This window comes from Oncorhynchus kisutch, linkage group LG25, assembly GCF_002021735.2.
Source record: "Oncorhynchus kisutch isolate 150728-3 linkage group LG25, Okis_V2, whole genome shotgun sequence".
NCBI lineage: Eukaryota > Metazoa > Chordata > Actinopteri > Salmoniformes > Salmonidae > Oncorhynchus > Oncorhynchus kisutch.
In genome coordinates, this window is record NC_034198.2 from 45090687 (window position 1) to 45118367 (window position 27681).

At 44.8% G+C, this 27681-nt stretch overlaps 1 protein-coding gene across 1 annotated transcript in view; it reads right to left on the reverse strand.

Annotated features, from left to right (window-relative positions):
• Positions 1-4215: 4215 nt before the first annotated feature.
• Positions 4216-27681, reverse strand: part of tsnax (translin-associated factor X) — a 33774-nt gene continuing 10308 nt past the window's right edge. The window contains exons 4-8 of the mRNA XM_031805135.1: positions 26281-26411; positions 20185-20294; positions 5401-5559; positions 5003-5068; positions 4216-4901 (exon numbers count right to left, since the gene is read on the reverse strand). Of these exons, the coding sequence (XP_031660995.1) occupies positions 4743-4901; positions 5003-5068; positions 5401-5559; positions 20185-20294; positions 26281-26411 (625 nt within the window). The 3' untranslated portion in view covers positions 4216-4742. The remainder of the gene's footprint in view (positions 4902-5002; positions 5069-5400; positions 5560-20184; positions 20295-26280; positions 26412-27681) is intronic.

Consider the following 27681-nt stretch of genomic DNA (forward strand, 5'->3'; position numbering starts at 1 on the left):
ATCTTACATTACTCATCTCACATGTATATACTGTATTTTATACCATCTACTGCACCTTGCCCATGCCGCTCGGCCATCACTCATCCATATACTTATAAATACATATTCTCATTAACCCCTTTAGATTTGTGTGTATTAGGTAGTGGTTGGGGAATTGCTGGATTACATGTTAGATATTACTGCATGGTCAGAACTAGAAGCACAAGCATTTTGCTACACTCGTATTAACATCTGCTAACCATGTGTATGTGACCAATCTGATTTGAGGGTGGTAATAACCATGTTATAACACTAGGGATTGTAATGACCATGTTATAACACTAGGGGGTGGTAATGACCATGTTATAACACTAGGGATTGTAATGACCATGTTACAACACTAGGGGGTGGTAATGACCATGTTATAACACTAGGGGGAGGTAATGACTATGTTAACACTAGGGGGAAGTAATGACTATGTTACAACACTAGGAATTGTAATGACCATGTTAACACTAGGGATTGTAATGACCATGTTACAACACTAGGGGGTGGTAATGACCATGTTATAACACTAGGGATTGTAATGACCATGTTATAACACTAGGGGGTGGTAATGACCATGTTATAACACTAGGGATTGTAATGACCATGTTACAACACTAGGGGGTGGTAATGACCATGTTATAACACTAGGGATTGTAATGACCATGTTATAACACTAGGGATTGTAATGACCATGTTATAACACTAGGGGGTGGTAATGACCATGTTATAACACTAGGGATTGTAATGACCATGTTACAACACTAGGGGGTGGTAATGACCATGTTATAACACTAGGGATTGTAATGACCATGTTATAACACTAGGGATTGTAATGACCATGTTATAACACTAGGGATTGTAATGACCATGTTATAACACTAGGGATTGTAATGACCATGTTATAACACTAGGGATTGTAATGACCATGTTATAACAGTAAGGGATTGTAATGACCATGTTATAACAGTAGGGGGTGGTAATGACCATGTTACAACACTAGGGGGTGGTAATGACCATGTTACAACACTAGGGGGTGGTAATGACCATGTTACAACACTAGGGGGTGGTAATGACCATGTTACAACACGAGGGATTGTAATGACCATGTTACAACACTAGGGGGTGGTAATGACCATGTTACAACACTAGGGGGTGGTAATAACCATGTTACAACACTAGGGGGTGGTAATAACCATGTTACAACACTAGGGGGTGGGAATGACCATGTTATAACACTAGCTTTATCTTGGCCAGGTCGCAATTGTAAATGAGAACTTGTTCTCAACTTGCCTACCTGGTTAAATAAAGGTAAAATATAATAAATAAAAAGGGGGTGGGAATGACCATGTTATAACACTAGGGATTGTAATGACCATGTTATAACACTAGGGATTGTAATGACCATGTTATAACACTAGGGATTGTAATGACCATGTTATAACAGTAAGGGATTGTAATGACCATGTTATAACAGTAGGGGGTGGTAATGACCATGTTACAACACTAGGGGGTGGTAATGACCATGTTACAACACTAGGGATTGTAATGACCATGTTACAACACTAGAGATTGTAATGACCATGTTAATACACTAGGGGGTGGTAATGACCATGTTACAACACTCGGGATTGTAATGACCATGTTATAACAGTAGGGGGTGGTAATGACCATGTTACAACACTAGGGATTGTAATGACCATGTTATAACACTAGGGGGTGGTAATGACCATGTTATAACACTAGGGACCATGTTACAACACTAGGGGATGGTAATGACCATGTTACAACACTAGGGTGTGGTAATGACCATGTTACAACACTAGGGGGTAGTTGTGAGCCCTACCAGAAAAATACACACACACAGCATAGTGAGAGACACCAAACACTTTACCAATCCTTATTTGACGTTTGCATTTATTCCATCCTGGTGACGATCGCCTGAGGGGGGAGAGAGGTGAGGTGGATGAGAGTGGGGGCAGGTGTGAGTGTGTGTGCCAGGAGGCTCAGCGGGCGATAGGCACATACAGGTGACATAGGTCACGTCTCCCTCAGTTAGGCAGCCAGGAGAGTCAACCAATACGTCCCAAATGCCACTCCATTCCCTACAGAGTGCTCTGCTTTTGGTAAAAAAGTAGTGTACTAGGTAGAGATTATTGCCCTGGTCTAAAGTAGTGTACTATGGAAGGAATAGGGTGGCATTTGGGACTAAATAAATCAGACAGGTGTAAAGGCTACTTTAGATTATCAGACTGATGTAAAGGCTACTTTAGATTATCAGACAGGTGTAAAGGCTACTTTAGATTATCAGACAGGTGTAAAGGCTACTTTAGATTATCAGACAGGTGTAAAGGCTACTTTAGATTATCAGACAGGTGTAAAGGCTACTTTAGATTATCAGACAGGTGTAGGCTACTTTAGATTACCAGACAGGTGTAGGCTACTTTAGATTACCAGACAGGTGTAGGCTACTTTAGATTGTCAGACAGGTGTAGGCTACTTTAGATTATCAGACAGGTGTAGGCTACTTTAGATTATCAGACAGGTGTAGGCTACTTTAGATTACCAGACAGGTGTAGGCTACTTTAGATTGTCAGACAGGTGTAAAGGCTACTTTAGATTATCAGACAGGTGTAAAGGCAACTTTAGATTGTCAGACAGGTGTAGGCTACTTTAGATTACCAGACAGGTGTAGGCTACTTTAGATTGTCAGACAGGTGTAGTCTACTTTAGATTGTCAGACAGGTGTAGTCTACTTTAGATTATCAGACAGGTGTAGGCTACTTTAGATTATCAGACAGGTGTAGGCTACTTTAGATTACCAGACAGGTGTAGGCTACTTTAGATTACCAGACAGGTGTAGTCTACTTTCGATTATCAGACAGGTGTAGTCTACTTTCGATTATCAGACAGGTGTAGTCTACTTTAGATTACCTGACAGGTGTAGTCTACTTTAGACTCCCAGAGAGGTGTAGTCTACTTTAGATTACCAGACAGGTGTAGTCCTTGCTGTCTCTGCCTGGCCGGTTCCCCTCTTTCCACTGGGATTCTCTGCCTCTAACCCTATTACAGGGGCTGAGTCACTGGCTTGCTGGGGCTCTCTCATGCCGTCCCTGGAGGGGGTGCGTCACCTGAGTGGGTTGATTCACTGTTGTGGTCATCCTGTCTGGGTTGGCGCCCCCCCCTTGGGTTGTGCCGTGGCGGAGATCTTTGTGGGCTATACTCAGCCTTGTCTCAGGATGGTAAGTTGGGGGTTGAAGATATCCCTCTAATGGTGTGGGGGCTGTGCTTTGGCAAAGTGGGTGGGGTTATATCCTTCCTGTTTGGCCCTGTCCGGGGGTGTCCTCGGATGGGGCCTGTGTCTCCTGACCCCTCCTGTCTCAGCCTCCAGTATTTATGCTACAGTAGTTTGTGTCGGGGGGCTGGGGTCAGTTTGTTATATCTGGAGTACTTCTCCTGTCCTATTCGGTGTCCTGTGTGAATCTAAGTGTGCGTTCTCTAATTCTCTCCTTCTCTCTTTCTTTCTCTCTCTCGGAGGACCTGAGCCCTAGGACCATGCCCCAGGACTACCTGACATGATGACTCCTTGCTGTCCCCAGTCCACCTGGCCATGCTGCTGTTCCAGTTTCAACTGTTCTGCCTTATTATTATTTGACCATGCTGGTCATTTATGAACATTTGAACATCTTGGCCATGTTCTGTTATAATCTCCACCCGGCACAGCCAGAAGAGGACTGGCCACCCCACATAGCCTGGTTCCTCTCTAGGTTTCTTCCTAGGTTTTGGCCTTTCTAGGGAGTTTTTCCTAGCCACCGTGCTTCTACACCTGCATTGCTTGCTGTTTGGGGTTTTAGGCTGGGTTTCTGTACAGCACTTTGAGATATCAGCTGATGTACGAAGGGCTATATAAATAAATTTGATTTAGTCTACTTTAGATTACCAGACAGGTGTAGTCTACTTTAGATTACCAGACAGGTGTAGTCTACTTTAGATTATCAGACAGGTGTAGTCTACTTTAGATTATCAGACAGGTGTAGTCTACTTTAGATTATCAGACAGGTGTAGTCTACTTTAGACTCCCAGACAGGTGTAGTCTACTTTAGACTCCCAGACAGGTGTAGTCTACTTTAGACTCCCAGACAGGTGTAGTCTACTTTAGATAGAGGAGAGACCCAGCCTCACACACAATAATGCCTGAGAGTGTCATCTTCACAACACTTTTTGAACTTTATTGAAAAATACTCAATTAAGAGTGACATTTTACATGCTATATCTTGACGACCTTCAGATTGGGATTGACCGTTTGGCACAGCAGAGATTGTGACGGCACTGATCAGATTCAGAACAAACAGCAATGAACAATGTTTGAATGAAACAACAGTTGACACCAAATACCATAACAAACGCATTATCCAGACCAACATCAGATGTCACCACAGAACAATAACAAACCAGAGTATAACGTTCTGGAACATTCAGATAGAAATGTACTTTGTAGAACAAACATGCCTCTTGAACATCTAGAAAAAGGAATCACAACATCTCTATAGATTTCTATCTGCAAAGTTCCACAACATTTTGCCTATTGAACATGACCCTGACTGCATAACAGGGCTCGGGGTGAAGTTTCCCCTAGGTACAGACCACGCCCATCATTTAACCCTACCCCTTTCCAGATCATTACACCCCACCTCCACCATTAAACCCCACCACCATCGCTAGGCCATTCCTTCGTCCTGGTCCATCATGGCTGTCCTGCTGGAGAAGACGTCAGCCAGCATGTGTTTGGGGATCTCTGACCCCCGCACCTTCAGGGTATAGCAGGCATCCTCCACCTTGGACAGACTCTGTCTCAGCGTGTGGAGCTTCTTACTGACCTGGGATAGATCAATTCATTAAATTAGCCAATCAATCAATCACAAAATGTACTGCCCCAGCCACCCACACACAGACATAGAGTGAGCAGCTTCTTACTGACCTCATAAGGACCAGTGTTACCGATGTAGGAGAAACCATCGTGGATCTGACGCAGGAACATGGACACCTGGGATAGAGCAATCAGATGGATTTATTAAGCACTTTCTACATGAGGAGTTGTCACAGTGTTTTACAGTGACAACAATATCTAGATCCAGTCTGTCTGTCAGTCAGCCTTTTTACATCAGTAGTTGTCTGTGTTTTTACATCAGTTGTCTGTGTTTTTACAGTGACGAGGCTTACAAAAGTCTGGTAACTTTACCAAAACTCCCAGAAATCCTTCTTGGATTATTCCTGGATTTCCTGCTTATTCCCTCCTGAGTCTGGGAATACTCTACCAGAAATTTCTGAAGAAAAAAAAAATTTGCAACCCTAACACAGATACAGGAATATGCTGACCTGGAAGGGTGTGTCCATGTCCCCGTTCCCCACGCTACTGATACACATCCTCATCAGCTCACCTGTCAGGTCGGCCACGCCCAACAGGTAGTCTGTAGGGGTCACCTGAAAGGTCAGCACTTGGGGGGTTCCCATTGGCTGCTGGCCCTCTGGGGTGTCCTATAGGTCAGAGGTGAGTCACGGTTAGTTAGTGACTATACTTTCACATTCCTTATCATTATTCTGTCAGTAGTACCACGCAGTCTGTTGTCCCTGAGGAACACTATGATACACTGACTGACAGTAGAGAGGAAAGAGCAAGCAAGCAGATCATCTTAATATTGACAAACTTGGCTATATACACAATAACTTGGCTATATACACAATAACTTGGCTATATACACAATAACTTGGCTACATACACAATAACTTGGCTATATACACAATAACTTGGCTATATACACAATAACTTGGCTATATACACAATAACTTGGCTATATACACAATAACTTGGCTATATACACAATAACTTGGCTACATACACAATAACTTGGCTACATACACAATAACTTGGCTATATACACAATAACTTGGCTATATACACAATAACTTGGCTATATACACAATAACTTGGCTATATACACAATAACTTGGCTACATACACAATAACTTGGCTATATACACAATAACTTGGCTAAATACACAATAACTTGGCTATATACACAATAACTTGGCTAAATACACAATAACCTGGCTATATACACAATAACTTGGCTATATACACAATAACTTGGCTACATACACAATAACTTGGCTATATACACAATAACTTGGCTATATACACAATAACTTGGCTACATACACAATAACTTGGCTACATACACAATAACTTGGCTATATACACAATAACTTGGCTATATACACAATAACTTGGCTATATACACAATAACTTGGCTATATACACAATAACTTGGCTATATACACAATAACTTGGCTACATACACAATAACTTGGCTATATACACAATAACTTGGCTACATACACAATAACTTGGCTATATACACAATAACTTGGCTATATACACAATAACTTGGCTATATACACAATAACTTGGCTATATACACAATAACTTGGCTAAATACACAATAACCTGGCTATATACACAATAACCTGGCTATATACACAATAACTTGGCTATATACACAATAACTTGGCTACATACACAATAACTTGGCTATATACACAATAACTTGGCTATATACACAATAACTTGGCTAAATACACAATAACCTGGCTATATACACAATAACTTGGCTATATACACAATAACTTGGCTATATACATAATAACCTGGCTATATACACAATAACTTGGCTATATACACAATAACTTGGCTATATACACAATAACTTGGCTATATACACATAACTTGGCTATATACATAATAACCTGGCTATATACACAATAACTTGGCTATATACACAATAACTTGGCTATATACACAATAACCTGGCTATATACACAATAACTTGGCTATATACACAATAACTTGGCTATATACACAATAACTTGGCTATATACACAATAACTTGGCTATATACATAATAACCTGGCTATATACACAATAACTTGGCTATATACACAATAACTTGGCTATATACACAATAACCTTGGCTATATACACAATAACTTGGCTATATACACAATAACTTGGCTATATACACAATAACTTGGCTTGGCTATATACACAATAACTTGGCTATATACACAATAACTTGGCTATATACACAATAACTTGGCTATATACACAATAACTTGGCTATATACACAATAACTTGGCTATATACACAATAACTTGGCTATATACACAATAACTTGGCTATATACACAATAACTTGGCTATATACACAATAACTTGGCTATATACACAATAACTTGGCTATATACACAATAACTTGGCTATATACACAATAACTTGGCTATATACACAATAACTTGGCTATATACACAATAACCTTGGCTATATACACAATAACCTGGCTATATACACAATAACCTTGGCTATATACACAATAACTTGGCTATATACACAATAACCTTGGCTATATACACAATAACCTGGCTATATACACAATAACCTGGCTATATACACAATAACCTGGCTATATACACAATAACTTGGCTATATACACAATAACTTGGCTATATACACAATAACCTGGCTATATACACAATAACCTGGCTATATACACAATAACCTGGCTATATACACAATAACCTGGCTATATACACAATAACTTGGCTATATACACAATAACTTGGCTATATACACAATAACTTGGCTATATACACAATAACTTGGCTATATACACAATAACTTGGCTATATACACAATAACTTGGCTATATACACAATAACTTGGCTATATACACAATAACTTGGCTATATACACAATAACTTGGCTATATACACAATAACTTGGCTATATACACAATAACTTGGCTATATACACAATAACTTGGCTATATACACAATAACTTGGCTATATACACAATAACTTGGCTAAATACACAATAACTTGGCTATATACACAATAACTTGGCTATATACACAATAACTTGGCTACATACACAATAATGATTTTTAATAATAAAAAAAATAAGGAAAATCCGAAACATACAATATACTTGCAGTGAAGCCGCTCAACAACGACACCACACCAGTCATCCAACAGACTCCCATTCAACAACTACACCACACCAGTCATCCAACAGACTCCCATTCAACAACGACACCACACCAGTCATCCAACAGACTCCCATTCAACAACTACACCACACCAGTCATCCAACAACTACACCACACCAGTCATCCAACAGACTCCCATTCAACAACTACACCACACCAGTCATCCAACAGACTCCCATTCAACAACTACACCACACCAGTCATCCAACAGACTCCCATTCAACAACTACACCACACCAGTCATCCAACAGACTCCCATTCAACAACTACACCACACCAGTCATCCAACAGACTCCCATTCAACAACTACACCACACCAGTCATCCAACAGACTCCCATTCAACAACTACACCACACCAGTCATCCAACAGACTCCCATTCAACAACTACACCACACCAGTCATCCAACAGACTCCCATTCAACAACTACACCACACCAGTCATCCAACAGACTCCCATTCAACAACTACACCACACCAGTCATCCAACAACGACACCACACCAGTCATCCAACAACTACACCACACCAGTCATCCAACAGACTCCCATTCAACAACTACACCACACCAGTCATCCAACAGACTCCCATTCAACAACTACACCACACCAGTCATCCAACAACTACACCACACCAGTCATCCAACAGACTCCCATTCAACAACTACACCACACCAGTCATCCAACAGACTCCCATTCAACAACTACACCACACCAGTCATCCAACAGACTCCCATTCAACAACTACACCACACCAGTCATCCAACAGACTCCCATTCAACAACTACACCACACCAGTCATCCAACAACGACACCACACCAGTCATCCAACAGACTCCCATCCAGAGTGACACACAGAAGCATCCAGGGTCAATGCCCTGCTCAAGGGCATGTTGACAGATCTCCCACCAGGCCAAATAACGTGAACCCGAACCCTCCAAGATCCCCCCCACAGTTCCCCAATAGCTGTCTCTCAACCTTTCGAGACCCCTTCCACAGTCCCCTTCCCCTAAGAAGAAAAACTAAAAATACAATCAATTCCCCACCCCACAATGCACCAACAACCAAGAGAATAAGAAACTAAAGAGACAAAAGAAAGACAGAAGAAAAGAGCAAACAACAATGCCAACTGTATATGTTTGTGTGCATGTCTGGCAGGATTACATGTATGTGTGTGTTCTTGTATGTGTTTATTTGAATGAGAGTTTTTTATTTTTTATTTCTTATTTCACCTTTATTTAACCAGGTGGCTAGTTGAGAACAAGTTCCCTTTATTTAACCAGGTGGCTAGTTGAGAACAAGTTCTCATTTACAACTGCGACCTGGCCAAGATAAAGCAAAGCAGTTAGACAGAAACAACAACACAGAGTTACACATGGAATAAACAAACATACAGTCAATAACACAGTAGAAAAATCTATATACAGTGTGAGCAAATGTAGAAGAGTAGGGAGGTAAGGCAATAAATAGGAGGCAAAATAATTACAATTTAGCATTAACACTGGAGTGATAGATGTGTAGATGATGATGTGCAAGTAGAGATACTGGGGTGCAAAAGAGCAAGAGGATAAATAACAATATGGGGATGAGGTAGTTGGGTGTATATTTACAGATTGGTTGTGTACAGGTACAGTGTGAGCTGCTCTGACAGCTGGTGCTTAAAGTTAAAGAGGGAGATAAAAGACACCAGCTTCAGTGATTTTTGCAATTCGTTCCAGTCATTGGCAGCAGAGAACTGGAAGGAAAGGCGGCAAAAGGAGGAGTTGGCTTTGGGGATGACCAGTAAAATATACCTGCTGGAGCACGTGCTACGGGTGGGTGCTGCTATGGTGACTAGTGAGCTGAGATAAGGCGGGGCTTTACCTAGCAGAGACTTGTAGATGACCTGGAGCCAGTGGGTTTGGCGACGAGTATGAAGCGAGGGCCAGCCAACGAGATCATACAGGTCGCAGTGGTGGGTAGTATATGGGGCTTGGTGACGAAACAGTGATAGACTGCATCCAATTTGTTGAGTAGAGTGTTGGAGGCTATTTTGTAAATGACATCACCGAAGTCAAGGATCGGTAGGATGGTCAGTTTTACGAGGGCATGTTTGGCAGCATGAGTGAAGGATGCTTTGTTGCAAAATAGGAAGCCAATTCTAGATTAAATTTTGGATTGGAGATGCTTAATGTGAGTCTGGAAGGAGAGTTTACAGTCTAACCAGACACCCAGGTATCAGAACCGTCCAGAGTAGTGATGTTGGACAGACGAGCAGGTGCGGGCAGTGATCGGTTGAAGAGCACTACCCCAGAGGGTAGTGAGGTATGCACAACGCATCACCGGGGGCAAACTACCTGCCCTCCAGGACACCTACACCACCTGATGTCACAGGAAGGCCAAAAAGATCATCAAGGACAACAACCACCCGAGCCACTGCCTGTTCACCCCGCTATCATCCAGAAGGCGAGGTCAGTACAGGTGCATCAAAGCTGTGACCGAGAGACTGAAAAACAGCTTCTATCTCAAGGCCATCAGACTGTTAAACAGCCACCACTAACATTGAGTGGCTGCTGCCAACACACTGACTCAACTCCAGCCACTTTAATAATGGGAAATGATGTAAAATATATCACTAGCCACTTTAAACAATGCTACTTAATATAATGTTTACATACCCTACATTATTTATCTCATATGTATATACTGTACTCTATCATCTACTGCATCTTTATGTAATACATGTATCACTAGCCACTTTAACTATGCCACTTTGTTTACATACTCATCTCATATGTATATACTGTACTCGATACCATCTACTGCATCTTGCCTATGCCGCTCTGTACCATTACTCATTCATATATCTTTATGTACATATTCTTTATCCCTTTACACTTGTGTGTATAAGGTAGTAGTTTTGGAATTGTTAGCTAGATTATTCGTTGGTTATTACTGCATTGTCGGAACTAGAAGCACAAGCATTTCGCTACACTCGCATTAACATCTGCTAACCATGTGTACGTGACCATTAACATCTACTAACCATGTGTATGTGACCATTAACATCTGCTAACCATGTGTATATGACCATTAACATCTGCTAACCATGTGTATATGACCATTAACATCTGCTAACCATGTGTACGTGACCATTAACATCTACTAACCATGTGTAGGTGACCATTAACATCTACTAACCATGTGTATGTGACCATTAACATCTGCTAACCATGTGTATGTGACCATTAACATCTGCTAACCATGTGTATATGACCATTAACATCTGCTAACCATGTGTATGTGACCATTAACATCTACTAACGATGTGTATGTGGCCATTAACATCTACTAACCATGTGTATGTGACCATTAACATCTACTAACCATGTGTACGTGACCATTAACATCTACTAACGATGTGTACGTGAATGTATAGCCTCATTGGAAATATAAATAAACTGTTTGAATTTGTATCTTATTGGAATGAGTGTTAGGGAGAGGCGTGCGTAGCCGAGTGAAGAAAACCCCTTGAATGAGTGTTAGGGAGAGGCATGCGTAGCCGAGTGAAGAAAACCCCTTGAATGAGTGTTAGGGAGAGGCGTGCGTAGCCGAGTGAAGAAAACCCCTTGAATGAGTGTTAGGGAGAGGCATGCGTAGCCGAGTGAAGAAAACCCCTTGAATGAGTGTTAGGGAGAGGCGTGCGTAGCCGAGTGAAGAAAACCCCTTGAATGAGTGTTAGGGAGAGGCATGCGTAGCCGAGTGAAGAAAACCCCTTGAATGAGTGTTAGGGAGAGGCATGCGTAGCCGAGTGAAGAAAACCCCTTGAATGAGTGTTAGGGAGAGGCATGCGTAGCCGAGTGAAGAAAACCCCTTGAATGAGTGTTAGGGAGAGGCATGCGTAGCCGAGTGAAGAAAACCCCTTGAATGAGTGTTAGGGAGAGGCGTGCGTAGCCGAGTGAAGAAAACCCCTTGAATGAGTGTTAGGGAGAGGCATGCGTAGCCGAGTGAAGAAAACCCCTTGAATGAGTGTTAGGGAGAGGCGTGCGTAGCCGAGTGAAGAAAACCCCTTGAATGAGTGTTAGGGAGAGGCATGCGTAGCCGAGTGAAGAAAACCCCTTGAATGAGTGTTAGGGAGAGGCATGCGTAGCCGAGTGAAGAAAACCCCTTGAATGAGTGTTAGGGAGAGGCGTGCGTAGCCGAGTGAAGAAAACCCCTTGAATGAGTGTTAGGGAGAGGCATGCGTAGCCGAGTGAAGAAAACCCCTTGAATGAGTGTTAGGGAGAGGCGTGCGTAGCCGAGTGAAGAAAACCCCTTGAATGAGTGTTAGGGAGAGGCATGCGTAGCCGAGTGAAGAAAACCCCTTGAAAGAGTGTTAGGGAGAGGCATGCGTAGCCGAGTGAAGAAAACCCCTTGAATGAGTGTTAGGGAGAGGCGTGCGTAGCCGAGTGAAGAAAACCCCTTGAATGAGTGTTAGGGAGAGGCATGCGTAGCCGAGTGAAGAAAACCCCTTGAATGAGTGTTAGGGAGAGGCATGCGTAGCCGAGTGAAGAAAACCCCTTGAATGAGTGTTAGGGAGAGGCATGCGTAGCCGAGTGAAGAAAACCCCTTGAATGAGTGTTAGGGAGAGGCGTGCGTAGCCGAGTGAAGAAAACCCCTTGAATGAGTGTTAGGGAGAGGCGTGCGTAGCCGAGTGAAGAAAAGCCCTTGAATGAGTGTTAGGGAGAGGCATGCGTAGCCGAGTGAAGAAAACCCCTTGAATGTTAGGGAGAGGCATGCGTAGCCGAGTGAAGAAAACCCCTTGAATGAGTGTTAGGGAGAGGCATGCGTAGCCGAGTGAAGAAAACCCCTTGAAAGAGTGTTAGGGAGAGGCATGCGTAGCCGAGTGAAGAAAACCCCTTGAATGAGTGTTAGGGAGAGGCATGCGTAGCCGAGTGAAGAAAACCCCTTGAATGAGTGTTAGGGAGAGGCATGCGTAGCCGAGTGAAGAAAACCCCTTGAATGAGTGTTAGGGAGAGGCATGCGTAGCCGAGTGAAGAAAACCCCTTGATGAGTGTTAGGGAGAGGCATGCGTAGCCGAGTGAAGAAAACCCCTTGAATGAGTGTTAGGGAGAGGCATGCGTAGCCGAGTGAAGAAAACCCCTTGAATGAGTGTTAGGGAGAGGCGTGCGTAGCCGAGTGAAGAAAACCCCTTGAATGAGTGTTAGGGAGAGGCATGCGTAGCCGAGTGAAGAAAACCCCTTGAATGAGTGTTAGGGAGAGGCATGCGTAGCCGAGTGAAGAAAACCCCTTGAATGAGTGTTAGGGAGAGGCATGCGTAGCCGAGTGAAGAAAACCCCTTGAATGAGTGTTAGGGAGAGGCGTGCGTAGCCGAGTGAAGAAAACCCCTTGAATGAGTGTTAGGGAGAGGCGTGCGTAGCCGAGTGAAGAAAACCCCTTGAATGAGTGTTAGGGAGAGGCATGCGTAGCCGAGTGAAGAAAACCCCTTGAATGAGTGTTAGGGAGAGGCGTGCGTAGCCGAGTGAAGAAAACCCCTTGAATGAGTGTTAGGGAGAGGCGTGCGTAGCCGAGTGAAGAAAACCCCTTGAATGAGTGTTAGGGAGAGGCGTGCGTAGCCGAGTGAAGAAACCCCTTGAATGAGTGTTAGGGAGAGGCATGCGTAGCCGAGTGAAGAAAACCCCTTGATGAGTGTTAGGAGCGGCATGCTAGGCCGAGTGAAGAAAAACCCCTTGATGAGTGTTATGGGAAGAGACATGCGTAGCCGAGTGACGAAAACCCCTTGATGATGTTAGGGAGAGCATGCGTAGCGAGTGAAGAAAACCCTTGAAAGAGTGTTAGGGAGAGGCATGCGTAGCCCGAGTGAAGAAAACCCCTTGAATGAGTGTTAGGGAGAGGCATGCGTAGCCGAGTGAAGAAAACCCCTTGAATGAGTGTTTAGGGAGAGGCATGCGTAGCCGAGTGAAGAAAACCCCTTGAATGAGTGTTTAGGGAGAGGCATGCGTACGCCGAGTGAAGAAAACCCTTGAATGAGTGTTAGGGAGAGGCATGCGTAGCCGAGTGAAGAAAACCCCTTGAATGAGTGTTAGGGAGAGGCATGCGTAGCCGAGTGAAGAAAACCCCTTGAATGAGTGTTAGGGAGAGGCCTGCGTAGCCGAGTGAAGAAAAACCCCTTGAATGAGTGTTAGGGAGAGGCAATGCGTAGCCGAGTTGAAGAAAAACCCCTTGAATGAGTGTTAGGGAGAGGCATGCGTAGCCGAGTGAAGAAAACCCCTTGAATTGAGTGTTAGGGAGAGGCGTGCGTAAGCCGAGTGAAGAAAACCCCTTGAATGAGTGTTAGGGAGAGGCATGCGTAGCCGAGTGAAGAAAACCCCTTGAATGAGTGTTAGGGAGAGGCATGCGTAGCCGAGTGAAGAAAACCCCTTGAATGAGTGTTAGGGAGAGGCATGCGTAGCCGAGTGAAGAAACCCCTTGAATGAGTGTTAGGGAGAGGCAATGCGTAGCCGAGTGAAGAAAACCCCTTGAATGAGTGTTAGGGAGAGGCATGCGTAGCCGAGTGAAGAAAAACCCCTTGAATGAGTGTTAGGGAGAGGCATGGCGTAGCCGAGTGAAGAAAACCCCTTGAATGAGTGTTAGGGAGAGGCGTGCGTAGCCGAGTGAAGAAAACCCCCTTGAATGAGTGTTAGGGAGAGGCGTGCGTAGCCGAGTGAAGAAAAACCCTTGAATGATGTTAGGGAGAGGCATGCGTAGCCGAGTGAAGAAAACCCCTTGAATGAGTGTTAGGGAGAGGCATGCGTAGCCGGAGTGAAGAAAACCCCTTGAATGAGTGTTAGGGAGAGGCATGCGTAGCCGAGTGAAGAAAACCCCTTTGAATGAGTGTTAGGGAGAGGCGTGCGTAGCCGAGTGAAGAAAACCCCTTGAATGAGTGTTAGGGAGAGGCATGCGTAGCCGAGTGAAGAAAACCCCTTGAATGAGTGTTAGGGAGAGGCGTGCGTAGGCCGAGTGAAGAAAACCCCTTGAATGAGTGTTAGGGAGAGGCATGCGTAGCCGAGAGTGAAGAAAACCCCTTGAATGAGTGTTCGGGAGAGCATGCGTAGCCGAGTGAAGAACACCCCTTGCGTAGCCGAGTGAAGAAAAACCCCTTGATATGTTAGGGAGAGGCATGCGTAGCCGAGTGAAGAAAACCCCTTGAATGAGTGTTAGGGAGAGGCGTGTCGTAGCCGAGTGAAGAAAACCCTTGAATGAGTGTTAGGGAGAGGGCATGTCGTAGCCGAGTGAAGAAAACCCCTTGAATGTTAGGGAGAGGCATGCTAGCCGAGTGAAGAAAACCCCTTGAATGAGTGTTAGGGAGAGGCGTGCGTAGCCGAGTGAAGAAAACCCCTTGAATGAGTGTTAGGGAGAGGCGTGCGTAGCCGATTGAAGAAAACCCCTTGAATGTTAGGGAGAGGCATGCGTAGCCGAGTGAAGAAAACCCCTTGAATGAGTGTTAGGGAGAGGCATGCGTAGCCGAGTGAAGAAAACCCCTTGAATGAGTGTTAGGGAGAGGCATGCGTAGCCGAGTGAAGAAAACCCCTTGAATGAGTGTTAGGGAGAGGCATGCGTAGCCGAGTGAAGAAAACCCCTTGAATGAGTGTTAGGGAGAGGCATGCGTAGCCGAGTGAAGAAAACCCCTTGAATGAGTGTTAGGGAGAGGCATGCGTAGCCGAGTGAAGAAAACCCCTTGAATGAGTGTTAGGGAGAGGCATGCGTAGCCGAGTGAAGAAAACCCCTTGAATGAGTGTTAGGGAGAGGCATGCGTAGCCGAGTGAAGAAAACCCTTGAATGTTAGGGAGAGGCATGCGTAGCCGAGTGAAGAAAACCCCTTGAATGAGTGTTAGGGAGAGGCGTGCGTAGCCGAGTGAAGAAAACCCCTTGAATGAGTGTTAGGGAGAGGCATGCGTAGCCGAGTGAAGAAAACCCTTGAATGAGTGTTAGGGAGAGGCGTGCGTAGCCGAGTGAAGAAAACCCCTTGAATGAGTGTTAGGGAGAGGCATGCGTAGCCGAGTGAAGAAAACCCCTTGAATGAGTGTTAGGGAGAGGCGTGCGTAGCCGAGTGAAGAAAACCCCTTGAATGAGTGTTAGGGAGAGGCATGCGTAGCCGAGTGAAGAAAACCCCTTGAATGAGTGTTAGGGAGAGGCATGCGTAGCCGAGTGAAGAAAACCCCTTGAATGAGTGTTAGGGAGAGGCGTGCGTAGCCGAGTGAAGAAAACCCCTTGAATGAGTGTTAGGGAGAGGCGTGCGTAGCCGAGTGAAGAAAACCCCTTGAATGAGTGTTAGGGAGAGGCATGCGTAGCCGAGTGAAGAAAACCCCTTGAATGAGTGTTAGGGAGAGGCGTGCGTAGCCGAGTGAAGAAAACCCCTTGAATGAGTGTTAGGGAGAGGCATGCGTAGCCGAGTGAAGAAAACCCCTTGAATGAGTGTTAGGGAGAGGCATGCGTAGCCGAGTGAAGAAAACCCCTTGAATGAGTGTTAGGGAGAGGCGTGCGTAGCCGAGTGAAGAAAACCCCTTGAATGAGTGTTAGGGAGAGGCATGCGTAGCCGAGTGAAGAAAACCCTTGAATGAATGTTAGGGAGAGGCGTGCGTAGCCGAGTGAAGAAAACCCCTTGAATGAGTGTTAGGGAGAGGCGTGCGTAGCCGAGTGAAGAAAACCCCTTGAATGAGTGTTAGGGAGAGGCGTGCGTAGCCGAGTGAAGAAAACCCCTTGAATGAGTGTTAGGGAGAGGCGTGCGTAGCCGAGTGAAGAAAACCCCTTGAATGAGTGTTAGGGAGAGGCATGCGTAGCCGAGTGAAGAAAAGCCCTTGAATGAGTGTTAGGGAGAGGCATGCGTAGCCGAGTGAAGAAAAGCCCTTGAATGAGTGTTAGGGAGAGGCGTGCGTAGCCGAGTGAAGAAAACCCCTTGAATGAGTGTTAGGGAGAGGCGTGCGTAGCCGAGTGAAGAAAACCCCTTGAATGAGTGTTAGGGAGAGGCGTGCGTAGCCGAGTGAAGAAACCCCTTGAATGAGTGTTAGGGAGAGGCATGCGTAGCCGAGTGAAGAAAACCCCTTGAATGAGTGTTAGGGAGAGGCATGCGTAGCCGAGTGAAGAAAACCCCTTGAATGAGTGTTAGGGAGAGGCGTGCGTAGCCGAGTGAAGAAAACCCCTTGAATGAGTGTTAGGGAGAGGCGTGCGTAGCCGAGTGAAGAAAACCCCTTGAAAGAGTGTTAGGGAGAGGCATGCGTAGCCGAGTGAAGAAAACCCCTTGAATGTTAGGGAGAGGCATGCGTAGCCGAGTGAAGAAAACCCCTTGAATGAGTGTTAGGGAGAGGCATGCGTAGCCGAGTGAAGAAAACCCCTTGAAAGAGTGTTAGGGAGAGGCATGCGTAGCCGAGTGAAGAAAACCCCTTGAATGAGTGTTAGGGAGAGGCATGCGTAGCCGAGTGAAGAAAACCCCTTGAATGAGTGTTAGGGAGAGGCATGCGTAGCCGAGTGAAGAAAACCCCTTGAATGAGTGTTAGGGAGAGGCGTGCGTAGCCGAGTGAAGAAAACCCCTTGAATGAGTGTTAGGGAGAGGCGTGCGTAGCCGAGTGAAGAAAACCCCTTGAATGTTAGGGAGAGGCATGCGTAGCCGAGTGAAGAAAACCCCTTGAATGAGTGTTAGGGAGAGGCATGCGTAGCCGAGTGAAGAAAACCCCTTGAATGAGTGTTAGGGAGAGGCATGCGTAGCCGAGTGAAGAAAACCCCTTGAATGAGTGTTAGGGAGAGGCATGCGTAGCCGAGTGAAGAAAACCCCTTGAATGAGTGTTAGGGAGAGGCATGCGTAGCCGAGTGAAGAAAACCCCTTGAATGAGTGTTAGGGAGAGGCGTGCGTAGCCGAGTGAAGAAAACCCCTTGAATGAGTGTTAGGGAGAGGCATGCGTAGCCGAGTGAAGAAAACCCCTTGAATGAGTGTTAGGGAGAGGCATGCGTAGCCGAGTGAAGAAAACCCCTTGAATGTTAGGGAGAGGCATGCGTAGCCGAGTGAAGAAAACCCCTTGAATGAGTGTTAGGGAGAGGCGTGCGTAGCCGAGTGAAGAAAACCCCTTGAATGAGTGTTAGGGAGAGGCATGCGTAGCCGAGTGAAGAAAACCCCTTGAATGTTAGGGAGAGGCATGCGTAGCCGAGTGAAGAAAACCCCTTGAATGAGTGTTAGGGAGAGGCGTGCGTAGCCGAGTGAAGAAAACCCCTTGAATGAGTGTTAGGGAGAGGCGTGCGTAGCCGAGTGAAGAAAACCCCTTGAATGTTAGGGAGAGGCATGCGTAGCCGAGTGAAGAAAACCCCTTGAATGAGTGTTAGGGAGAGGCATGCGTAGCCGAGTGAAGAAAACCCCTTGAATGAGTGTTAGGGAGAGGCATGCGTAGCCGAGTGAAGAAAACCCCTTGAATGAGTGTTAGGGAGAGGCATGCGTAGCCGAGTGAAGAAAACCCCTTGAATGAGTGTTAGGGAGAGGCATGCGTAGCCGAGTGAAGAAAACCCCTTGAATGAGTGTTAGGGAGAGGCATGCGTAGCCGAGTGAAGAAAACCCCTTGAATGAGTGTTAGGGAGAGGCATGCGTAGCCGAGTGAAGAAAACCCCTTGAATGAGTGTTAGGGAGAGGCATGCGTAGCCGAGTGAAGAAAACCCCTTGAATGTTAGGGAGAGGCATGCGTAGCCGAGTGAAGAAAACCCCTTGAATGAGTGTTAGGGAGAGGCGTGCGTAGCCGAGTGAAGAAAACCCCTTGAATGAGTGTTAGGGAGAGGCATGCGTAGCCGAGTGAAGAAAACCCCTTGAATGAGTGTTAGGGAGAGGCGTGCGTAGCCGAGTGAAGAAAACCCCTTGAATGAGTGTTAGGGAGAGGCGTGCGTAGCCGAGTGAAGAAAACCCCTTGAATGAGTGTTAGGGAGAGGCGTGCGTAGCCGAGTGAAGAAAACCCCTTGAATGAGTGTTAGGGAGAGGCATGCGTAGCCGAGTGAAGAAAACCCCTTGAATGAGTGTTAGGGAGAGGCATGCGTAGCCGAGTGAAGAAAACCCCTTGAATGAGTGTTAGGGAGAGGCGTGCGTAGCCGAGTGAAGAAAACCCCTTGAATGAGTGTTAGGGAGAGGCGTGCGTAGCCGAGTGAAGAAAACCCCTTGAATGAGTGTTAGGGAGAGGCATGCGTAGCCGAGTGAAGAAAACCCCTTGAATGAGTGTTAGGGAGAGGCGTGCGTAGCCGAGTGAAGAAAACCCCTTGAATGAGTGTTAGGGAGAGGCATGCGTAGCCGAGTGAAGAAAACCCCTTGAATGAGTGTTAGGGAGAGGCATGCGTAGCCGAGTGAAGAAAACCCCTTGAATGAGTGTTAGGGAGAGGCGTGCGTAGCCGAGTGAAGAAAACCCCTTGAATGAGTGTTAGGGAGAGGCATGCGTAGCCGAGTGAAGAAAACCCCTTGAATGAATGTTAGGGAGAGGCGTGCGTAGCCGAGTGAAGAAAACCCCTTGAATGAGTGTTAGGGAGAGGCGTGCGTAGCCGAGTGAAGAAAACCCCTTGAATGAGTGTTAGGGAGAGGCGTGCGTAGCCGAGTGAAGAAAACCCCTTGAATGAGTGTTAGGGAGAGGCGTGCGTAGCCGAGTGAAGAAAACCCCTTGAATGAGTGTTAGGGAGAGGCATGCGTAGCCGAGTGAAGAAAAGCCCTTGAATGAGTGTTAGGGAGAGGCATGCGTAGCCGAGTGAAGAAAACCCCTTGAATGAGTGTTCTAAAACTATTGACCTGTAGTGTATCTCCAGCAGAAGGACATTAGTTATACAGTTATCATAATTTACAATGACTTAGCCCAAGTAGTTGCTAAATCCGGGTTGACCGTTGGCAGTAATGTGTCAACCATATCCAGACACTATATCAGGTTCTCGGTATGCAGCTAGCATACTATGATTCATTATAATGTTCATGGTTCTTCCATGTCTATTCACTCAGTGCAATGTTACTCAATGTTCTTCTCTCTGATATAAGGGTCAACTTATATCAAGAATTGTGATATGATCCAGTCCACCTTTAGTGTAGCATGTTCATACCTCAGGCTCCTTGACGAAGACTAGCTTGGTGTTAATCTCCTCCAGGCTGATGAGAGTACGATGTCTGATGAAGTGATGGAACGACACAGCCTCCACGTACTCCTGGATACCTGAGGGAGGGAGGGAGGGACTACATAACATGTATCCACCTGAACACGCCCACTGACTCATGACTGTCCATCCCTGGCTAAACTAAACAGAATATGACATCAAAAGGTTCTAGAGTCTAAAGCCAGCAGGCCTCTAAACAGGAACTACAACATGATCATTAACCTTGGAACAGAACCGTTACCAGAACCACAAAGGAATGACATGATGAATAACATCAAACGATACCTGAAGGAAAGGCTGAGGGAAGCCCATTGGAACGAGCTGAGAGGGGAAACGATACCTGAAGGAAAGGCTGAGGGAAGCCCATTGGAACGAGCTGAGAGGGGAAACGATACCTGAAGGAAAGGCTGAGGGAAGCCCTTTGGAACGAGCTGAGAGGGGAAACGATACCTGAAGGAAAGGCTGAGGGAAGCCCATTGGAACGAGCTGAGAGGGGAAACGATACCTGAAGGAAAGGCTGAGGGGAGCCCATTGGAACGAGCTGAGAGGGGAAACGATACCTGAAGGAAAGGCTGAGGGAAGCCCATTGGAACGAGCTGAGAGGGGAAACGATACCTGAAGGAAAGGCTGAGGGAAGCCCATTGGAACGAGCTGAGAGGGGAAACGATACCTGAAGGAAAGGCTGAGGGAAGCCCATTGGAACGAGCTGAGAGGGGAAACGATACCTGAAGGAAAGGCTGAGGGAAGCCCATTGGAACGAGCTGAGAGGGGAAACGATACCTGAAGGAAAGGCTGAGGGGAGCCCATTGGAACGAGCTGAGAGGGGAAACGATACCTGAAGGAAAGGCTGAGGGAAGCCCATTGGAACGAGCTGAGAGGGGAAACGATACCTGAAGGAAAGGCTGAGGGAAGCCCATTGGAACGAGCTGAGAGGGGAAACGATACCTGAAGGAAAGGCTGAGGGAAGCCCATTGGAACGAGCTGAGAGGGGAAACGATACCTGAAGGAAAGGCTGAGGGGAGCCCATTGGAACGAGCTGAGAGGGGAAACGATACCTGAAGGAAAGGCTGAGGGAAGCCCATTGGAACGAGCTGAGAGGGGAAACGATACCTGAAGGAAAGGCTGAGGGGAGCCCATTGGAACGAGCTGAGAGGGGAAACGATACCTGAAGGAAAGGCTGAGGGAAGCCCATTGGAACGAGCTGAGAGGGGAAACGATACCTGAAGGAAAGGCTGAGGGAAGCCCATTGGAACGAGCTGAGAGGGGAAACGATACCTGAAGGAAAGGCTGAGGGAAGCCCATTGGAACGAGCTGAGAGGGGAAACGATACCTGAAGGAAAGGCTGAGGGGAGCCCATTGGAACGAGCTGAGAGGGGAAACGATACCTGAAGGAAAGGCTGAGGGAAGCCCATTGGAACGAGCTGAGAGGGGAAACGATACCTGAAGGAAAGGCTGAGGGAAGCCCATTGGAACGAGCTGAGAGGGGAAACGATACCTGAAGGAAAGGCTGAGGGAAGCCCATTGGAACGAGCTGAGAGGGGAAACGATACCTGAAGGAAAGGCTGAGGGAAGCCCATTGGAACGAGCTGAGAGGGGAAACGATACCTGAAGGAAAGGCTGAGGGAAGCCCATTGGAACGAGCTGAGAGGGGAAACGATACCTGAAGGAAAGGCTGAGGGAAGCCCATTGGAACGAGCTGAGAGGGGAAACGATACCTGAAGGAAAGGCTGAGGGAAGCCCATTGGAACGAGCTGAGAGGGGAAACGATACCTGAAGGAAAGGCTGAGGGAAGCCCATTGGAACGAGCTGAGAGGGGAAACGATACCTGAAGGAAAGGCTGAGGGAAGCCCATTGGAACGAGCTGAGAGGGGAAACGATACCTGAAGGAAAGGCTGAGGGAAGCCCATTGGAACGAGCTGAGAGGGGAAACGATACCTGAAGGAAAGGCTGAGGGAAGCCCATTGGAACGAGCTGAGAGGGGAAACGATACCTGAAGGAAAGGCTGAGGGAAGCCCATTGGAACGAGCTGAGAGGGGAAACGATACCTGAAGGAAAGGCTGAGGGAAGCCCATTGGAACGAGCTGAGAGGGGAAACGATACCTGAAGGAAAGTCTTCTGTCCCTAGTTATAAACAAGTTATCCTCAAATAGGCATTGATTAAATGTTCAATATCCTCACCCATGTGGAAATTCTATAAGAGTAATATATATATATATATATATATGCCAATTATGTGATGATCCGACCGCATTCTGTCCCCTATCAACACTTATTTTCAACTTCTGGCAGTGGGAATGACATAAGAAAGTAGTCAAGATGGCTTGAATGAGCCTCCACCATGTATATCTAGTATCAGCTACATTTATGCCTTTACTAGACTATGGGGATATTGTATATATGAATGCTTCCGCTCAGTGTTTGAGATCAATTGACACCCTTTACCATGGTACTTTGAGATTTATTTTAAACTGCAAAACCCTTACGCACCACTGCACTTTGTATACCAGGGTTGGCTGGCCTTCTCTAGTCACTCGTAGGCTCAGTCACTGGTATACTTTTATTTACAAAGCCATTTTGGGTTTACTACCTTTTTATTTGGGCATTTTTATTGTTCAGAAATGTGGTGGGTAGTCTCTTCGTTCGCTGGACTTTATCCTGCTAACTGTTCCAAATGTCCGAACTGAATTTGGTAAAAGGGCTTTTATGTCCTCTGCGCCATCGTCTTGGAACACCTTACAAAATACTTTTAAACTGGAAGAACTTGTCCCGATTGGTGTTTTTAAATCACTGATGAATGATCTTGAGGCTGATTCCCTGACCTGTCAATGTTTTTAAATCACTGATGAATGATCTTGAGACGGATTCCCTGACCTGTCAGTATTTTTAAATCACTGATGAATGATCTTGAGGCTGATTCCCTGACCTGTCAGTGTTTTTAAATCACTGATGAATGATCTTGAGACTGATTCACTGACCTGTCAATGTTTTTAAATCACTGATGAATGATCTTCAGACTGATTCCCTGACCTGTCAATGTTTTTAAATCACTGATGAATGATCTTGAGACTGATTTCCTGACCTGTCAGTGTTTTTAAATCACTGATGAATGATCTTGAGACTGATTCCCTGACATGTCAGTGTTTTTAAATCACTGATGAATGATCTTGAGACTGATTCCCTGACCTGTCAGTGTTTTTAAATCACTGATGAATGATTTTGAGACTGATTCCCTGACCTGTCAAATGTTTTTAATTTGCTGTTTTATACTCTTGTGAATTCAATGGTTTTTACTAGATTACTTGTAGTTTTTCATGTTGTTTGTCTGTAATGTTTGTAATGACTTGGTGCTGCCTATCTTGGCCAGGACGCTCTTGAAAAATAGATTTTAAATCTCAATGAGCCCTTCCAGGTTACAGTGCCTTGCGAAAGTATTCGGCCCCCTTGAACTTTGCGACCTTTTGCCACATTTCAGGCTTCAAACATAAAGATATAAAACTGTATTTTTTTGTGAAGAATCAACAACAAGTGGGACACAATCATGAAGTGGAACGACATTTATTGAATATTTCAAACTTTTTTAACAAATCAAAAACTGAAAAATTGGGCGTGCAAAATTATTCAGCCCCTTTACTCTCAGTGCAGCAAACTCTCTCCAGAAGTTCAGTGAGGATCTCTGAATGATCCAATGTTGACCTAAATGACTAATGATGATAAATACAATCCACCTGTGTGTAATCAAGTCTCCGTATAAATGCACCTCCACTGTGATAGTCTCAGAGGTCCGTTAAAGGCACAGAGAGCATCATGAAGAACAAGGAACACACCAGGCAGGTCCGAGATACTGTTGTGAAGAAGTTTAAAGCCGGATTTGGATACAAAAAGATTTCCCAAGCTTTAAACATCCCAAAGAGCACTGTGCTAGCGATAATATTGAAATGGAAGGAGTATCAGACCACTGCAAATCTACCAAGACCTGGCCGTCCCTCTAAACTTTCAGCTCATACAAGGAGAAGACTGATCAGAGATGCAGCCAAGAGAGGCCCATGATCACTCTGGATGAACTGCAGAGATCTACAGCTGAGGTGGGAGACCCTGTCCATAGGACAACAATCAGTCGTATATTGCACAAATCTGGGCTTTATGGAAGAGTGGCAAGAAGAAAGCCATTTCTTAAAGATATCCATAAAAAGTGTTGTTTAAAGTTTGCCACAAGCCACCTGGGAGACACACCAAACATGTGGAAGAAGGTGCTCTGGTCAGATGAAACCAAAATTGATCTTTTTGGCAACAATGCAAAACGTTATGTGGCGTAAAAGCAACACAGCTCATCACCCTGAACACACCATCCCCACTGTCAAACATGGTGGTGGCAGCATCATGGTTTGGGCCTGCTTTTCTTCAGCAGGGACAGGGAAGATGGTTAAAATTGATGGGAAGATGGATGGAGCCAAATACAGGACCATTCTGGAAGAAAACCTGATGGAGTCTGCAAAAGATCTGAGACTGGGACGGAGATTTGTCTTCCAACAAGACAATGATCCAAAACATAAAGCAAAATCTATAATGGAATGGTTCAAAAATAAACATATCCAGGTGTTAGAATGGCCAAGTCAAAGTCCAGACCTGAATCCAATCGAGAATCTGTGGAAAGAACTGAAAACTGCTGTTCACAAATGCTCTCCATCCAACCTCACTGAGCTCGAGCTGTTTTGCAAGGAGGAATGGGAAAAAATTATCTCGGTGTGCAAAACTGATAGAGACATACCCCAAGCGACTTACAGCTGTAATCGCAGCAAAAGGTGGCGCTACAAAGTATTAACTTAAGGGGGCTGAATAATTTTGCATGCCCAATTTTTCAGTTTTTGATTTGTTAAAAAAGTTTGAAATATCCAATAAATGTCGTTCCACTTCATGATTGTGTCCCACTTGTTGTTGATTCTTCACAAAAAATACAGTTTTATATCTTTATGTTTGAAGCCTGAAATGTGGCAAAAGGTCGCAAAGTTCAAGGGGGCCGAATACTTTCGCAAGGCACTGTATATAAAGGTTTAATAAAGAAACTATAATAATAAAATCTCACTAGGTCAGGATAATAAACCTCCCTATATCCACTAGCTCCAATATATCCATGACATTTGTGATTTCCTTTAAGTGCCCGAGGGTGATAGTTTGTAGTGTGATTTCCTTCACAGTCCATTGAGTTATTTAAAACCGTATTTTAATCTCCCACCATAATAATAGAGTATTGATGGTAGGTTTCATAAATAATTATATACACTGCCGGCCAAATATATTGTAGTGGGTGTGTCTATATCCTATTATAGTGGGTGTGTCTATATCATATTGTAGTGGGTGTGTCTATATCATATTGTAGTGGGTGTGTCTATATCCTATTGTAGTGGGTGTGTCTATATCCTATTGTAGTGGGTGTGTCTATATCATATTGTAGTGGGTGTGTCTATATCCTATTGTAGTGGGTGTGTCTATATCCTATTGTAGTGGGTGTGTCTATATCATATTGTAGTGGGTGTGTCAATATCATATTGTAGTGGGTGTGTCTATATCATATTGTAGTGGGTGTGTCTATATCCTATTGTAGTGGGTGTGTCTATATCCTATTGTAGTGGGTGTGTCTATATCCTATTGTAGTGGGTGTGTCTATATCATATTGTAGTGGGTGTGTCTATATCATATTGTAGTGGGTGTGTCTATATCATATTGTAGTGGGTGTGTCTATATCCTATTGTAGTGGGTGTGTCTATATCATATTGTAGTGGGTGTGTCTATATCATATTGTAGTGGGTGTGTCTATCCTATTGTAGTGGGTGTGTCTATATCCTATTGTAGTGGGTGTGTCTATATCATATTGTAGTGGGTGTATCTATATCATATTGTAGTGGGTGTGTCTATATCATATTGTAGTGGGTGTGTCTATATCATATTGAGTCTGGTCTTCATTCACAAAATCAGGAGGTTAACTGGAAACCGGAGGACTGCGTGTCCTGCCGTTGTATCCTCTGTGTCTGTCCGTCCGTCCGTCCGTACCTGGTGTGAAGGCTCTATGGAACTGGTGCAGGTCCTCTCCTCTGAGCTCCTCAGCAATCATTCTGATGTTCAGTCTCACTCCATCCAGCTTCAGATCAGCTTCTGTGAGGACCTCCTCCACGTCTGGGACACTGCAGGGACAATACATTCACATCAGGCTAGTCCACTTACTGTTAGGACAATACATTCACATCAGTCTAGTCCATCTACTGTTAGGACAATACATTCACATCAGGCTAGTCCACCTACTGTTAGGACAATACATTCACATCAGGATAGTCCATCTACTGTTAGGACAATACATTCACATCAGGATTGTCCATCTACTGCAGGGACAATACATTCACATCAGGATTGTCCATCTACTGCAGGGACAATACATTCACATCAGGATTGTCCATCTACTGTTAGGACACTGCAGGGACAATACATTCACATCAGGATAGTCCATCTACTGTTAGGACAATACATTCACATCAGGATAGTCCATCTACTGCAGGGACAATACATTCACATCAGGATTGTCCATCTACTGTTAGGACACTGCAGGGACAATACATTCACATCAGGCTAGTCCATCTACTGTTAGGACAATACATTCACATCAGGATAGTCCATCTACTGTTAGGACAATACATTCACATCAGGATAGTCCATCTACTGCAGGGACAATACATTCACATCAGGATTGTCCATCTACTGTTAGGACACTGCAGGGACAATACATTCACATCAGGCTAGTCCATCTACTGTTAGGACAATACATTCACATCAGGCTAGTCCATCTACTGTTGGCTTCTTATAGGATGGACATGACATTTAAAGGAGCAACTTGCAGAAATCACTCAAGCATTTCCTGCTTGCTAACATTCTAATAGCTTGCCTAATTTCAGGTTGTGACAAAACAAGCAAGTATAGTGTAGAGAATCATTGTACCATCTAAACCGCTGTGAAATATATTTTCTATAAGCAAAATATGGTATTTTCAGCTGTTTGATGCTGGTGTACAAACCCGAAAGTAAATACACATGGTTATCAGATGTTAATGGTCACATACACATGGTTATCAGATGTTAATGGTCACATGGTTATCAGATGTTAATGGTCACATACACATGGTTATCAGATGTTAATGGTCACATACACATGGTTATCAGATGTTAATGGTCACATGGTTATCAGATGTTAATGGTCACATGGTTATCAGATGTTAATGGTCACATACACATGGTTATCAGATGTTAATGGTCACATACACATGGTTATCAGATGTTAATGGTCACATACACATGGTTATCAGATGTTAATGGTCACATACACATGGTTATCAGATGTTAATGGTCACCTACACATGGTTATCAGATGTTAATGGTCACATACACATGGTTATCAGATGTTAAT